At 42.0% G+C, this 17,292-nt stretch overlaps 1 protein-coding gene across 14 annotated transcripts in view; it reads right to left on the bottom strand.

Moving 5' to 3' along the window:
• YAP1 (Yes1 associated transcriptional regulator) overlaps positions 1-16,660 on the bottom strand; it is a 121,317-nt gene extending 104,657 nt beyond the window's left edge. For 2 of the 14 annotated variants that reach the window (XM_059708067.1, XM_059708060.1), the window contains exons 1-2: positions 15,788-16,658; positions 12,484-12,734 (exon numbers count right to left, since the gene is read on the bottom strand). In XM_059708067.1, coding sequence (XP_059564050.1) covers positions 12,484-12,734; positions 15,788-16,108 — 572 coding nt within the window. In that variant the 5' untranslated portion in view covers positions 16,109-16,658. Of the gene's footprint in view, positions 1-12,483; positions 12,735-15,787 lie in introns of all 14 variants that reach the window. The other 12 variants (XM_059708069.1, XM_059708059.1, XM_059708068.1 and 9 more) reach the window with 10 other exon arrangements.
• Between the last annotated feature and the right edge of the window lie 632 nt (positions 16,661-17,292).

The following is a 17,292-nucleotide window of genomic DNA, read 5'->3' on the forward strand; positions in this document are numbered from 1 at the left end:
CATTTTCTGACAAATATTGTCAAAAAGTAGCAAACAAAAAAACCTTTAATAGGCTGTAATATCAAAATAAACTTTTAAAATGCATACAGAATAGAACTGTATTTGACAATGTTCATATAATAGATGGTCCTCACTTATGAAACATTTTTTTCAAAGTGAGTAAAACCAAGTCATTTAATGGTTTTTTCAAGTGTTTTGATATCAGAACTGTTTTTGTTCATAATCCTCATCCAAGGATATCTTTTCCATTGTTTTCAAAGAGTGTGGAAGGGAGGGAGAAGGGGGAGAGAGAGTATAGATGTGACACACTGGTTGGCTGCCTCCCACACTTACCCCAACTTGGGGGCGGGGGCGCGAACCCTCAACAGAGATACATGCCCTTGTCCGGGAATCAAATTGAACCCAAGACCCTTCGGTATGCAGGCCAACACTCTAATCCAGTGGTTCTCAACCTTCTGGCCCTTTAAATACAGTTCCTCGTGTTGTGATCCAACCATAAAATTATTTTCGTTGCTACTTCATAACTGTAATGTTGCTACTGTTATGAATCATAATGTGAATATCTGATATGCAGGATGGTCTTAGGTGACCCCTGTGAAAGGGTTGTTCGACCGCCAAAGGGGTCGTGACCCACAGGTTGAGAACCGCTGCTCTAATCAATAAGCAACATAAACCATTTAAAGAACTGGTTTTTTAATGCCCAATTTGAGAGGGCAGATTTAACTACAGCTAACAGCTCATTTTAATGAAGGGAGGAGCCTCTTAAGATACAAATGTCGCCCTCGGTTTGGCTCAGTGGATAGAGCGTCAGCCTGCGGACTGAAGGGTCCTGGGTTCGATTCTGATCAAGGGCATGTAGCTTGGTTGCAGGCACATCCCCAGTGGGAGGCGTGCAGGAGGCAGCTGATCGATGTTTCTCTCTCATCGATGTTTCTAACTCTCTATCCCTTCCCCTTCCTCTCTGTGAAAAATCAATAAAATATATTTAAAAAAAAAAAAAGATACAAATGTCATCCAGGTAGAAAGATCAAAGTCTTTGTTACCAGAAATCCTTTTTGCAGCTCAGTGTTTGCCTCCCCAACTCCTCGACTCACATTCACTGAATTGAAAATGTTAATTCCAAAAGCATAACTTGAGTACCATCTCTTCACCTGAACTCCAATAGTAGTCTACTCAACTGGTACCACTTCTACATCAGAATTTTTTTCCTAAATATTCCCTTCCATGGAAGAGACTTACAATGCCCTCGGTAGAACTGTTATTCATTTATATCTACACAAGTATATATTTTTAAAATAGTTCTACTTATTTGAGTTTAAGAATAACCTCAAACTTATAAAATTAACTCTAGAATACACAAGGTAATACTCTAGTATCTTTTTAGCATCAAGTTGCATTGCATTAATTTCAGGGACTGAAGGCATTAATCCGGGAGACTATCAACCAATAGGCTGAAATAAATCTGCCAATAAACACATCAAGAGCTACATACATAAAACTGAACAAAGAGGACAAAATCTCTTTACTGAGCTTATAATAGTTAGCCTCAACAGGTTCTCCAATGAGAGATAGCAATGAAAAGGCAAAGATGACTTGAATGAATGGAGTCTTGAGACCCAATTCAACCCATCAATCCACTCCACAGTGTGGGACCAAGTGAATCCTTAAAATAATATCTGTTACATAAAACCCCAAGGTAGGTTTTTATGAAATCAAGCACATACAGTGAATTTTTAAAAAATAACTAAAAAAAAAGCAGGGAAAAAGAAACTATATCCACATCAATGCAAGTGACCAGAACCAAGTAGTTCTTTCTTGAGAAAAATCACCCTGTGTTTGAGGGAGTAGAAATAGTAAGGACACTGATAGATAAACTGCAAATTCTTATCTGTAATGTGATGGGCACTAACTGAAAACTTAAGAATAGACAGGTACACAAAGGACATGCTTTGTCTTCAAACAGAGGACAATGATAATAATTTTCTATCATTGTCTGAAAACAGTGATTATATTTTTGTCACCCATAGGAGGAGATCTGGACCAGTCCTAACAGGAAAGTCTGCACACCCTCCAGCTGGGAGGGGATAAAAGTGATCCTATTACATCATCTGGAGCCCATCCAAACTACACAATTTCTGAAACATAACCTATATCAGTCTGAACATGTGTAGAGGAAAAACAGAAACATCTACATTTTAGCCAACTCTTCCCCAGAGGTGGTGGTGGTTGTTGTTTTAATCTTAAAAGTTATCCAGGTGAGCTAGGTAAATTTTAACTGTGACCCTATCGCTGGTAAGTCTTAGTTCCAGGCAGGGTCTCAGAAATCTCCATTTATTTATTTAGCTCATTCACCTTAGCAATTGACTATTTTAACACACTTCCTTACTCTATATAGTTAACTAAAATGTATGGATTTTATTCTACTCCTCCAAATTATTCAACATTTCAATGCCTTTTACAACTCCAAAGTATACTCTTTTTCAGTACCATTTAACCCTGGTTTTACAGTGGTCACTTAAGATTTTATGTGGTTTTAAAAAGGTTTGCTTCCTCTTTTCCAGAAAACATTTCCATATATCTGCTTTTTAACCTAATCAAGGTAGAGATTGATGAAAGTAAGTCTGACGAAATTCAACTAGAGATCATCAACAACAAAGGGTCCTATCCTACCACATCTCAGCCACCCCCTCTGGGTAAATCTATTTGAACCTAAACCCAGTTTTCATGAAATTCGTAACTACTTACATTTCCATGGTTAGGGTTAGTTTATAGGTAAAGAAAATATTCTCTCCAAAATAATATTGAATGTAAATAGTAATTGAGAAAATGTTAATTTTTTTTAAAAGTGAAAATAAAAGTAAAATTATTCTGTAAAATAAAAAAAGAAAATTCTCTGTATTAATATTATACATTGAAAATGGCCTCCTGAATACAGCACAGGCTACTTTTCTGAGGTATCTATTAAAAGAGGACTTGCCAGGAAAGCAACAATCTATACTAAAGTAAATCAAGTTATATACCTCGGGGGTTAAACTACACAGTATACCAATAATAACTTAGTCAATTTAGATATGCATATTTTCCTTATCTTATCATCATAAATGTTGATGAAAACTAGACAGAAGGAAGGAGTGTAGGAAGACATATACATGCCAACTTCATAAAGCTGTTTTTCTTTAAAGTCCTAATTTTAAAAGCTATGCTGACCTACAGATTTGATTATCTCCATTATCATATATAAGAATAGGAATTAAGTGTCCAGTCTCTCTGCCTCCTCACACTATTTCAGAATCCAAACCCTCTCAACAAATTTTGTCCAATGCCCAATGCCAACTGCCCTGATGTCAAAGTATACAGATCGCCCTTAGGAAAATCTTAACACATGAAGATGTAAACTAGCAAAACTGACATTAAATGGAACAAATGTACTTGAATTAACCATCTGCCTGGGAAAAGCATTTACCTAAGTATTATTTAAAAAATGATCCTGTAATATTTAAGTCAAATCATATGAAACTGTCTAGCTACTTATTTGGGACTTAGAAACTGCAACTTTACATACCACGTCAACCTAATAACCACAAATTGGATTTACTAGTACAAAAATTCAGTCTACATACAACTTTTAAAAACCTATTGCACACTCCCCTCCCTGGCCCAAGGAGATGGGAAATTTTATGTTTCCAAGAAATGGAGCCAGAGGCTCTGGATTCAGACACCTGGCGCAGCCAACAGCAGGGATGGAGCCCCACACTCGTCAGCCATAAAACACCAGTTTTAGTCTTAACACCCATCACCACCAATGCTCTCTAGAAAGAGGACTGCAGCCCGGCCAGCGTGGCTCAGTGGCTGAGCATTGACTTATGAACCAGGAGGTCACAGTTTGATTTCCCCGTCAGGGCATATGCCCAGGTTGCGGGCTGGATCCCCAGCAGGAATGTGCAGGAGACAGCCAATCAATGATGCTCTCTAGATATTTCTCTCTCTCCCCCTCCTTCTCCCTTCCTCTCTGAAGTCAATAAAAATATATTTTAAAAATTTTTTTAAAGAAGAGGACTGCAGTTTTTTTCTGGAGAAACTGGCCACTACAAGAGAACCTAACTAAGACACTGACAGGCCCCCACAACTTCAGGGCCTGGTTGGTCCCTGACATATCACTGTAGTGAAGCTCACTTGAGACACTTAAAGTAGAAAAAAATTTAAAAAGACACACCTGCTATATCCTCAGAGAAACATTTTATTACTACTTCCATGAAATAAGAACAGCATGTCATTAAAATAACAGCCCAAATCTGTTTAGCTCAGTAGATAGAGCATTAGCCTGTGGACCAAAGAGTCCCAGGTTCGATTGTTGTCAAGGGGACATACCTTGGTTGCAGGCTCCTCCCAGGCCCGGGAGGGGGGGAGGTGAGGGGGGGGGAGAGGCATGCAGGAGGCAACCAATCAATGTGTTTCCCTCTGTCTCTCCCTCTAAAAATCAGTGGAAAAATATACTCGGATGAGAATTAACAAAAAACCCAAAACAAACTAACAAAGAACACACACAAAGGAACAATGAGCTCACAAAAGGGTCCCTGGAATTATGAATGATAATCACCTTTGGGGAGGAAGGGAGAAGTCAACTGAAAAGTTAAAAATTAAAGTTAACATCTCCCAGAAAAAATACCAACAGGCTAATAAGTGTAGGAAAAAACGGGGGTAAAGATAAGAAAATAAAAAAATTTATTCTGACTGGTTATTCCAGGTAAAGAGAACAGATAAAACAGACTAGAAGAAATTACACAAGACCTAATAAAATAAAAAACCTTTCCCAGGACCAAAGGAGAGTTAGGGCAACTACACTGCAAAATGTGAGGAGGGCCCAGCCAGCATGGCTCAGTGGTTGAGCATCTACCAGAACGGGGTTGCGGGCTAGATCCCCAGTGTGGGACATGCAGGAGGCAGCCAATCAATGATTTTGCCATTATCATTGATGTTTCTTATCTCTCGCTCCCTCTCCCTTCCTCTCTGAAATTAATAAAAATACATTTAAAAAAATGTTAAGAGCCACCATTCACATTGAAGAGTTTCCAAACCATGTAATCTTTACAATGAATAAAAAAAGGTACATACCAAGGCACACCATGAAATTTAAGACCACCACCCCCTGCCCAAAGATAAAGAAACAAAAAACAAAAAAACTAAAATCCCCAAAGAAGCCAAATTGGGTTTAAAGGCTCAACAAGAAAACTGGAGGCTAAAATAAAACGATGCATTGATTTTAAAAAACCAAGGAAAAATAACTAAATTTAATTCTACAACCAAACTGCCCAGCCAATGTTAACAGATAAAGATATTGGTAAACACAAGAGATCTCAATGACGTGACCTACCAATGTACCTATTTTCTCAGCAAATTCCTGTGGGATAAGCCTACTTAAGCCTACTCTGAGAATGAGAAAAATCAAGAAAGAGAAAAGCAACAAATAGGGTAACCAACCAACAAGAGTGAAGCAGGACCTGCCAGGATGAGTGTGAAGAAAAGTCCCAGTGTGAACAACATGAACATGTTATTTTTATAATAAAAAACATACACCTTCTTAAAAAACCGTAAAATCTGATACATAGGGGAGGAAAAAGAGGGAGGGAGGGCAGTTTCATTAATATAAAAAACAAAAGAATCTCCATTCATGCTTGTACATTAAAAAATCCACATTTTACCCTCATCTCCTAGATGGTAGGTAGGTTCCTTCCCAAAAGCCAACTCCATATTACAGTCACTTCTGAGTATGTGAGAAGTTAAACTTCGATCAGCTTTCTAATCTACATTTAATTTTGTGAAAGCACATAATAGCACTCTGAAGAAAGTTGTCTTTACTCAAAACCCCAAATCAAGTAGTCTATAGTAAGTTTTCATGAATGTATCAAAAGCACATCTCTCTAAACATACTTACTGGTCAATAAAGACCTTATTTAAAAACAAACAAAAAAACTGCTCACTTTAGGATAAGTAAGCAATTGTTAGAGGAAGGAAGGAGCTTTTAACAAAAAGAACCTTTCCCACCCCCAAATCAGGACCCAGCTGAAGATTTGATAAGTCCAGTGAAGAGAGAGAGAACCACTCTAAAGTGAAGACAGATAACAGAGCTAGCCACAAAAAAACATTGTAAATATTTGGTGGAAATAAACAGCAGTATTTTAATAGATATCCTTATTTGCATTATTTTGTTAATTTGCAACATTATTCAGAAAAATATCATTTGATGTATTCAAGATTATGATTTGGGGGATAGGGGTGCCTGGGGAGAGGTCAATGGGGGGAAAAGGAGGCATATGTAATACTATATGTAATACTATATGTAATACTTAGAACAATAAAGAAAAAAAAGATTATAATTCTCCTCATGCTAAAAACCAAATGAGAATTAAACTACTGATCACTTTTTCTTGTCTAAAATACTAAAAGAAAGGGGGGGAAAAGACCTGTGATTTATACCAAACTTCTTTGTTTGCTTTTAGAAGGGGTCAAGCCCTACCCAAAAGAAGTGTTTCCACTGTGGCAGTACTTGTTCCCAGGAAACTTGGTGCTACAGTACTTGAGCAACCAGAACCATGAAGCAATTCTTCTTCATTAAAAATAGCAATGCCCCTTTCATGGCTTGAAGTTCTGATTAATTCCAGAATCAGAAGCCCTTTTTGAAAGAACTGCATCACTTAGTAACCATAGTTATAGAACCACATGGTTCTTTCTACAATGCTACTCAACTATTATTAAACTTTCAAGCCATAATTAATGGCTAAATTATGCTATTACTGAAGGTAGCAAATTAGGTTTGAATAATCTAAGTCTTAATAACTGATTTTTAAAGTGATTTAACTTTGATTTGCCCTAACCCTAAACTTCACTATGCATTTTCACAGCTAAAAGGTTAGGTTTAGAGGTTACCTCTTCCCCAAAGCCTTAAGGTAAATGGAATTCAGAGTTATTTGCGTATCAGCATTACTATTTTAGGATGCCAATTTGCATTATTTTTTCTAACTATAAAGTAAAATTTATTTTTCCACATTACTAGTGAGGACTGATCTCAGGACAGCAATAACATTTTTTTTTAATGTTTCAATTATTCAAAAACTACTTAGGTTTTTTCCTTAGGAGTTAACATAAGACTCTGAAGGGGGGATATTTTTTTGAAAGTTATTTTTTAAAGAAAATTAGCCTACTATCTTGTAGCCCATTGAGAGTTTGTTGCATTTAAACATCTAGCTTGTTAACTAAACATCTTTTTTAGTTCACACTCAAAATACTCATTATTTTCCCCAGGAAATACATTAATCTCCATGTTCTATTTACTCTGTCACACCCACTATCTTCCAACTGTTTTTCTTCTGCCACTGTATTCAACAGTTCCTCGGCGTTTTTCTGCCTAAATCATTGTGGCACTGCGGCCATTCTTCCCTGAGATGCCCACCCACTGAGCAGAAGCCAGCATTTTTTCTTAGAGCTGAGGGCATACTTTCATCTTCTCTCCCCACTCAACCTCAGCAGCAAGACAAACAGGCAGAGGCTGGCCTTCCCCTCAGATAGGGAAATATTCTGTGATTATAATTTGAATTGGTGTGGGTTTTTTTGCAGCTTAATCAACATTTAATGGCAATATTACAAGCTTTTCACTTTTAAAAGGAAATCATATCAAGTTAACTAGATATAGCAAGAAACAAAACCAACCCCCCCCCAAAATAACTTTATTCTTTATGAAACTGTTCCTTTTAAAAACATCTAATCTTTATTGTAAGTAACAATACACACTGCATTTGTGTATAGTCTTCTGCGGGGCAAGTGTTTGGGAGAAGCATAGATCAAATTATAACAAGCAACAGTTTAATTCATCTTTAATTGATACATTTCTAAGGTAGCTTTAATTAAAGCAGTGGAGCATTAACTTCTGAAATAACATAAAAAAGAATCAAAGCATTTATAGTAATCAATAACATCTGTAAGGCAAGTTCACTTAATGTTGTAAAACTGGCTAATTTATATTGCTGTGCAATGTTGAAAATCTCTGAACAAAATACTCTTGGATCAAGATACTCAATATAACTTTTAATCAGATCACAGCCACATGAAACCTTCAGTCTTCAAAGTATGAAAACACTGGCCAGTACTCAGAAAGTGATGAATAATAGAAATGAAACAAAACGATCTTTTAAAAATTAGAACATTACTAAAACAATGCAAATTTACAAACTTTTAAAATCACTGCATCAAAATTTCTTAAATCAAAGTATGAAATCCTATATGGTACATTATATACAAGAAGTTCTTTGTACATGGTAATAGTTACAAGGTATCAGGTTCAATAAAATAAATCTGAGAAAAACATTCCTTGTAACCAGAGATATTACAGAATACTAATTCAGGAAGTTATTCAGCAGCTTATAAAGAAATAGGAAGTTGTTGACCAACTACTTGAAGAACTATTTCCTGTAGGAAAACTGTAAGACAGCTGAAGAAGGCAATACTTTTCAGAGTAATAAAGAGAAATGATTTTTAAAAAATAAAAACTCAACATACAACTTTGAAGAACTTAGTTTTAAACAGTAAATTCAGTAGAATAAATATTATACATAATATACAGGCTAAGCTTTTTTTACATACTTCACAATCGTATAAGAGCTTAAATATGTATCATTGATAAATGTAGGCAGAATCACCATAATTCACTTTATCGCTTGTCAAGCTAAGGCACAAGTCTTTTCCAGAAGATCTCATTAACCTAGGAAGAGCTGTAAAAATCCCAACGGCTGCCTGTCTATAATCCTTCTCCAGTACTTACTCTGCCTTTAAACAAGAGGATGGGCCAATTGACTTCAAAGTCATTCATCTGTGGTTACAAGGCAACAATTAGTTGCTTCCAAAGTCAACATTTATAAGTTTTCAAACAAATTACATCACCTTCTAAGTTTGGACCTTTTATGATCAGATTTCATGACAAGTATACATTTCGATAAAGCATATACTTGGGGTTTTTTGTGTGTGTTTTTTAAATCTTCACCTGAGGATATTTTTCCATTGAGTTTTAGAGACAATGAAAGAGAGAGGGAAAGATGGAGAGAAATATTGATGTGAGAGAAACATCAATTGGTTGCTTCTTGCACACATGCACCCCGACCAGAACCCGGGCTGGGGAGGAGCCTGCAACGAAGACCCTTGGCCTTGACTGGAATCGAACCCGGGACCTTTCTGTTGGCAGGCCAATGCTCAATCCACTGAGCCAAACAGGCTAGGACTAAATTATATACTTGTAAGTGAAAAGTTAGTTCCAACCTAAAAATATATTAAGATATAATTTTTCACTAGTTGTAAAATATGCAACTAATTTAAGTTTTCATTCTACATTTAGCTGGCAATAAGAATTTTCTTTAGCCACAAAAGGAAAATATATAAGTATGGATTGCAAAGAGAGCCTGACTTTGAAACATCAAGACTCAGATAAAAATGAACTTTGACAGAAGCAACTTGGCTCTAAAAGCTTCATTCATTATCATCTTTGACTCATAGGACAGATATTAATCATTTACCTGTGCAGTACACAAAAATAAGTTGTTTATGACAACTCAAAGAGACAATAATTTCATGGAAGTAGCTAACAACTGCATGTGAACTAATCTTTTCATAACTTTTCTCCGAATTTCATATTGTTCATAAAGCAGACAATCTTTAGAATAATACCCATCTTCCACATCCAATTTTTAGGGGCCCTCTCAAGAATTCCTGACAGATACCAGCTAACCCATGATTTTGCCTGCTTTTACTGACCAAGATCTCTCTCTCCGGGAAAACCTTCTATTTCTGAAAGGAATGATATGAGAAAATTATTCAACTGAGTCAAAAATCCTAATATTTCGTAACATATAATGAGCCTAATTTTACTTCCACATGAGTCCCTCAAAAATATTTCCCTGCTCCATTTTTTTTTAATTGAGGTACACATACCTCATTACATACAACATTATTCAGGTGTACAACATGATTCGGCATCTATACATATAAAAGCCTAAGCGACCATCCGACTGTTCGACCCGTAGCTATGACGCACAATGACCACCAGGGGGCAGACGCTCAATGCAGGAGATGCTGAGCTGCGGTGACTTGGCAGCTGCAGTTCTCGGATGACACATCTGGAACCAGAGAGAAGGAAGCCCAATTCCAGGGTGCATCACCCAAGAACCACCCTCTTGGGACCCCTTGGGGGGATGTCGGAGAGCCAGTTTCAGCCCGATCCCTGCAGGCCAGGCTGAGGGACCCCACAGGTGCACAAATCCGTGCAATGGGCCTCTAGTTTTTATATATGTATTTTGATCTTTTAAATATATATCTATATTGCAAAATGATCACCACTATAGTTAACGTCTGTCACCATACATAGTTACAGAATTTTTTTTAAATATGTTTATTTATTTCAGAGAGTGAGGAAGAGGGAGAGAGATAGAAACATCAATGATGAGAGAGAGAATCATTGACTGGCTCCCTCTGCACACCCCCACTGGGGATCGCAACCTGGGCTTGTGCCCTTGACCAGAATCGAACCTGGGACCCTTCAGTCTGTAGGCCCACACTCTATTCATTGAGCCAAACCAGCCAGGGCCAGAATTTTTTTTTAACTTTTAAGATTTACTCACTTAGCAACTTTCAAATAATGAAATTCAAAAATTTTGAAGAAAAATCATGTTTATCTCTCTTTTTCACAGTTTTTTTTTTTTCTTTCCCAGGTGAGCTTCTCTCCACTCCTGCAACCATTACTCTTATGGCATAATTTTCATATTACTTGGCCTGGTGTAGCCTCCCTGCGGGCCCGCTGGAATGGGATGCTCAGAGTGATGTGGTATAAAATTATAGGACATTTATTTCTGCTCAAAACAAAAGGATTACTCAAAATGAAAATATAGGCAGATGTCACCAATAAGCAATTATTACAAAATACAAAAGACTAAGGAGAGCATAAATGTTGCTCTTTAACCTTATGCTTTCAGGGACAGAATCAACCAAAGAAAGAAGGTAAGCAGGCTATTAAGCTGTTTAAAAATCTCCCCAGGTCAGCATGTGACCCAGCAGGGAGAGGTTCAAAAAAGTACAGCCTTTCTTTTTCCGCCTAACAACCTGGTTTGTTTCCACTCCTTTTCCCTTAAAGACACATCCTCACAGCTAGCAGCTCTTTCAATCATTTACTTTGGACGCCTGCTTGAGAAGAAATGATCTTGCTCATGCAGATGAGTTTGCCAGACTTGTGTGTACTTTCCAGTCTCTGGCCCCTTATTGTTCTGGTTGAAACTTGACCCTTTGAAATGGATACCAGGACATCAGAAAACGAATTAAAAGAAGAAAAAAGTTGCAGTAAAGGGAACAAAAACTGTAGAGACTTTTCAAGATCAAACTTTTTCCTCTGCTCATCCCCTAAATAAGCCTGTCTCTCACAAAAACTGTATCTTACGTTACAAAGTAACACCCTACCCTGAGAGTCAATTAATATAAAATACTAAGACGCACACAGTAAAACTATCACCAATTGTATTATCTAATCTAATAAATATATGTTACACTTGCCGTAGGAGTAGATGCCAAGACAGATCTCAATCAAAACAGTTTTTCACTCTATTATCTCAACCTGATTAAATAGTACTAAGTAAACTACTTTTTTAAAACAACAATTTCAGTAACATTTTGTACACACTTAAACAAGCCAAGCCAAACAAAAATATTAAGGTCTTATCTATAATTTCAAAGCGAGAGGGGATAAAATTTTATTTTGATCTTTTCAGCTTTGATGAAATTTTACCATTTTGTTAAGCACAGAAAGTCTGATAAAAATAAATAACCCAATGGCCTTGTTTTCACTTTTCCAAAGGAGGGATTCAATTTTGAAGACCTGCTAGTAAGTTTGCCACTAAGAGGCTGTATATTAAACCTAAAAATTCTGTTTCTCTTTATATTGGGGGAGGGGGGAGGATCCTGATAAATCACATCAGACTGCAGATACATGGTTTGTTATTTCACAATCTAAGATGCTGTAAAATTATACTCCCAAAGAAGTCCTACTATTTTGTAATTCTTCTTTACCAGTAAAATGTTTATTTAAAAAGGTATTAGTACTATACATATTTCGTAAGACTATGTCGGCCCTATCATTCTCACAATTTGAATTTTCTCATGGTATTCTTTCAGTTTTAAGCTAGATTAATCAATAGGTCTGGCACAAACTCAAAATGAGAATACCCTAATTGCCATATGAGATTATTAAAAGGCTCTGAAACAAGAATCAAGCAAGCTTTCCAAATTCACCCAAGCTAAAGAAGGTATTTAGATAACACCAAACTGGGAGAAAATAATTACGGAAGATTAACTGAACTTGACAGAAATATTAAGTAAAATAAAAAATAAATGGCATTGTAACTGTTTTCCAAAATACATTTTCCTTCGAAAACTATCCCCCTCCATATTTTCACTTACTTTAAGAAGTATCTCTGACCAGAAGATGTCTTGGCCATCTCCCAGCCTGCTGGCAGAGGTACATCGTCAGGTATTTCAAAAGAAGACTGTCGAAGGTGCTGAGCAGTGGGGGTAGCTGCTGGGCCGGGGACCACTCCTGTGGGGGTCAGTGTCCCAGGGGACACAGCTCCCAGCTGCAGTGAAGCTGGAGAGGAATGAGCTCGAACGTGCTGTGGAGTCAGGGCTCCTGCAGTGCCTGCATCAGTACTGGCCTATAGGAATATTCAAATGAAAAATTTTTAATTGTTTTTAAGTAGTCCCTTTAAATTTCCTAGATAGACTTTCATTGCAACCGAATATCTAAGTACCAAAGGCAAATTTCAACATTTAATATGTGACAGAGAGAAATACAGGTATGCAGATGGGTATTTTTAAAGGTTTTATGTAATTGTAATATGTACTTTTACAAACATTTATAATTTTATTGATGAGCAATCCATTTAAGTGAATTTTCTACCTACTACACATTTGATGTGCTTTCTACATATTTTAAAGACAAATAGTACAGAATGAATGAAACATCCCTAAAATAATAAATTTTGAATTTTAAAACCTAATTTCTATAAGGTCACTGAAGTATGGGTGCTTTCCCAAGTTTTAAAATGTTCCAGGTATAAATGCAAGCCAAGGAACATAACTGCAATTTTTTCACTAGCTAATATTTAAGTACGTAGTTAATTTTTTTTCTAAGCTAAGCCCTAAACACATGACAACTGTCATTTTTTTCCTCATCATGGACAAATGCCATCAGTAAAACAACCATCACAAGTTATATAACTTTTAATGAATGCAAAAGATTTAGAACTAGCCAAATGTTCTTAAAAGCCACCTAACGAATGAAAATCCAACTATATTATTTGTACATAGATAATAAAGATGTCAACAGTTCAATTACAATATAACTTAAGAACTTACACATACATATACATATGAATGAATTTACATCCAATAGTTTGTGGATATTATTTACAACCCATACACTATTCATAATTCAGTTATTTAAATTCCATTATTAGAATTAGGGACTGATTACCAGAGAGTTAGAATTTCCTAGATTCATATATGCAAGGAAAGGAGATTGGAAGCAATCAGAGAGGCATTTATGCCTTAAACAAGTCATGTACATTTCTGAGGATCCAATCAGAATATATTTGAATTAGGAAATCATCAGCAAAAATAAGTCAAACTTACAGATGCATATCGCTTAAGAAACTTATTAAAAACAAATCTATATTAGACAGTCAGTAGTATAAACCAATAAACTGCTGGATATAAATTCTTGTGCAATTAGACCTGCAGCGGTTCTCAACCTGTGGGTCGCGACCCCTTTGGCGGTTGAACGACCCTTTCACAGGGGTCGCCTAGGACCATCCTGCATATCAGATATTTACATGACGATTCTTAACAGTAGCAACATTACAGTTATTAAATAGCAACGAAAACAATTTTATGATTGGGTCACAACATGAGGAACTGTATTTAAAGGGCCAGAAGGTTGAGAACCACTGATAGAGTATACTTTTTAGCTGCAATTATTTTGGGGCAATATAGGTGCCACAAAATGGGGAATTCAATCTCCTATGTGTATTATGCTTTCAAAACATATTAACTAGCAGCATAGCCCTGTCGTCTGTAGAGTGCAATGCCAACACACATTGACCCATGAGTCCAGAAACCCACTTCCAGGAGTAAAAGAAAAAGGCATAAAGTCTACTTCTGACAAATGGAAGTATTTAGGCAAACGGCTAAATTGTTTTTCCTTTCTCCTTCTTAACCCAGGTTTTTGCCAGCAGGTTAAGTGAGTTTTTCTGAATTCCAAAATCCCTTGGTCTGAGGCAGGAGAACACACCACAGGCTTGCAAGAAGGTGGGGGAGGAATGGGAACGGGAATGGGGCGATAACTCTTCTTCTTCTCACTCAAGTTACAGCCCAAGTGGACTAACGACATCGCAGAATTTGGAAAACCAATCAACTTTTGGGCAAAGTTCCTAAGCTGAAGTTTAGCCTGAAGCAAGTTCTTTTTTTAAGATGAAGAAACAAAGGAAAAACCTACACTCAACCACTCCACGGGGACCTATGGGGGTGTGCGCGCTTTCCGAATAGTTTCACTTCAGCGCCGCATCCAGTGGACCCAGTAATCGACCGCCGTGCTGTGTGTGCGCCACAGTCACGCTCACGTCCTCAGCGAGAAACCAAAAGGCAATGGCGAGCCTCGGATTAGTCATCGCTTCCCCAACAGTAACTTTAATCACAGCTGAACCAGGCGGGCAGGACTCGGCCGATGAGTCAACCTGCCCTGCGTTCTCCCAGGCACCGGAATGCGCGGCGCGGGGCCCGCGCAACGTGCAGATGCGGCTCATTCCCCCGCATTTCGGGGAATCACGGCCAATCACGGTCTACACCCGGGACACCCGCACGTGAGCCTTCGAGGTTCGAGGAGAGGGAGCCCGCCCGCCCGCGTTCCAGGGAACAAGGGGAGGCGAGCGAGGGGCGAAGGCACCAACTCCATAAACAACTTCCAGGAAAGTCTGGATCCTGTGATCAGAAAGGGCCGGGGCTGCGAGGACAAGAAACGCTCTCGGGAGCGGGAGGGGGAGGGACAGCCAGAAACCGAGGGGACTTGGTTCCACCCCCCCATACCCCCCCCCCCCGCCCCGCGCGCCCCTAATCAACCCTGGGAAACAAGAGAACAATTATCTGACTCCCCGGGAGGCTGGAGGGGACCGGGGGGCCCCGAGGACAGGGGGCTTCGGGGCTCCACTTCACAAGCGCGGCCGCCGCTGGCAGCGCACCCACTCGGATGCCAGGGGCGCCCCCTCCCCCACGGCGGCGGCGGCGTGAGCGAAGGTGCGGGCGCGGTGGCGGCGGCGGCGGCGCGCGCATTGTGCAGCCCACCGCGGCCGGCGGCTCTCCCCACCCACCCCCCTTCCTTCCTACCACCTCCCCCGCCAGCCCGCCAACCTCCCGGGAACCCCAGGAAGAAAGAAAGAAAGGAAGGAGGGAGGGAGGGAGGGGAAAGCACGCCCCCCGCGGCGGCAACCGCAGAGACCAACTCCGAGCGGAAAAACAAATCTCGGCCCCGGACTCCGGCAGGAGCGGGAGCCGGGCAGCGCGGCCCAGCGGGCGCCTCCCGCGCCTCCGCGTCCCCGGAGACCCCGCCGCCCCCGCCCCCGCCCCGCTAGGGCTCCCGGCCCCGGCCCGGCCCAGGCTGGCCGCCGCCCCCGAGCCCGCCGGCGGGGAAGGCGCAGCGGGGCGGCGCGCTTACCTGTCGGGAGTGGGACTTGGGCTCCGGCGGCTTGAAGAAGGAGTCCGGCAGCTTCCGGAGCCTCATGGGCACCGTCTGGGGCACGTTGGCCGTCTTGGGGTTCATGACGGCGTTGAAAAGCGCCTCCAGGTCGGTCTCCGAGTCCCCGCGGACGTGCACGATCTGGTGTCCGGCCGGGGGGGCCTGTGGCGCCGCCTGGGACCCCGGGGGTGCCGGCTGCCCGGGCCCGGACGACGGGCCCTGCCCCGGCGGGGGCTGCGCGGGCGGCTGCCCCGGGCCCTGCGGGGCCGACGGAGGCGGCGGCTGCTGCCCGGGATCCATGGTTTCTGCCTCCCCGACGCGCGCCCCGACCAGGCGGGCGAGGGCTCCGCCCGGCGCCCCGACTCGACGGGCCCGGGCTCGAGAAGCGGCGCGGGCGGCGGGCGGGCGGGCGGCGCTGGGCGGCGGAGCGACGCTCTCCTGCTCTCAGGGCCGGGGGGCTGCGCGGCGGCCCCGCATCCCCCGCCCCGGCGCCTCCGCCCCCGCCCCGCGCCCCGGCTCCACTGGTCTGGCGGCTGCGCCTCGGGAGGGGCGGCGAGGCCGGAGCCGCGGCGCCTGGGAACTGGCTGCCCTGCGCTCGGGGACGGGCGCGGGACGGCCGGCCGCCTGTGCCCTCCCCTTTTCTCTCCTACTTCCTCTTCTCGCTCCTTCCTTCCTTCCTCCCTTTCTTTTCCCCGCGGCGGCTGCGCCCGACTGAGACAGAAACTCGCCTCCGACGCCAAAACTAAAGTTGAGAGAACCGCCCGCCCGCGCCGCTCGCCGGCTCCGCCTCCTCCCGGCTCTTCCTTCCTCCGCGCGCCCGCCCGCGCCGGATCCCGGGGCCGAGGGCGCTTTTCCCCGCGAGCCGCCGCATTCCTGCAGACGCCGCCGCCGCACGTGACCGCCGCCCGGCCCGGCCCGGCCCGGCCCAGCGGCCGGGGCTCCCGGCCCGCGCCCTCCGCGGAGGCCCGGCCGGTTTGGACGTCTGGTCCCCGCGGAGGACGCGGCCGCCCTGGGCCGCAGGAAGTCCGGCCCGGCCCGGCCCTTCCCGGCCGGTCCCCGGGAAGTGTCCGCAGGGCTTCCAGGTCGCCCCGAGAGGCGAATGGAGGGACAGGGCGCGCGGGGAGGTGTCAATCCGCTCCCCCCTGTCCCCCCACGGCCCGCGGGAGCTCGCCCGCAGCCGGCGGACGGCCGTGCGGGGGGAAAGCCTCGAGGACAGGTCGGGGTGCGGTTGCATACCCGCGAACAGGCGCTGGTTTGGAGAAGGGTGCATTCTTTTGAACGGCAACTTGGGTTTTTTTCCACTTTGGACTGTGCAAACACCCCCCTTCCCGGGGATAAACCGTCTCGGTAATTTGAAGTTTTGAGACTAGATCTGTGAGTGATGTCATGCACTTTTTTAAAAACCCCACCAATGTTGCCTTTTTTAATAAAATAAAAAAAAAAAGCAACCTTTTTTAACACTGAAACTTGCAGCATAGACATGA

The sequence above is a fragment of the Myotis daubentonii genome, chromosome 9, assembly GCF_963259705.1.
Source record: "Myotis daubentonii chromosome 9, mMyoDau2.1, whole genome shotgun sequence".
NCBI lineage: Eukaryota > Metazoa > Chordata > Mammalia > Chiroptera > Vespertilionidae > Myotis > Myotis daubentonii.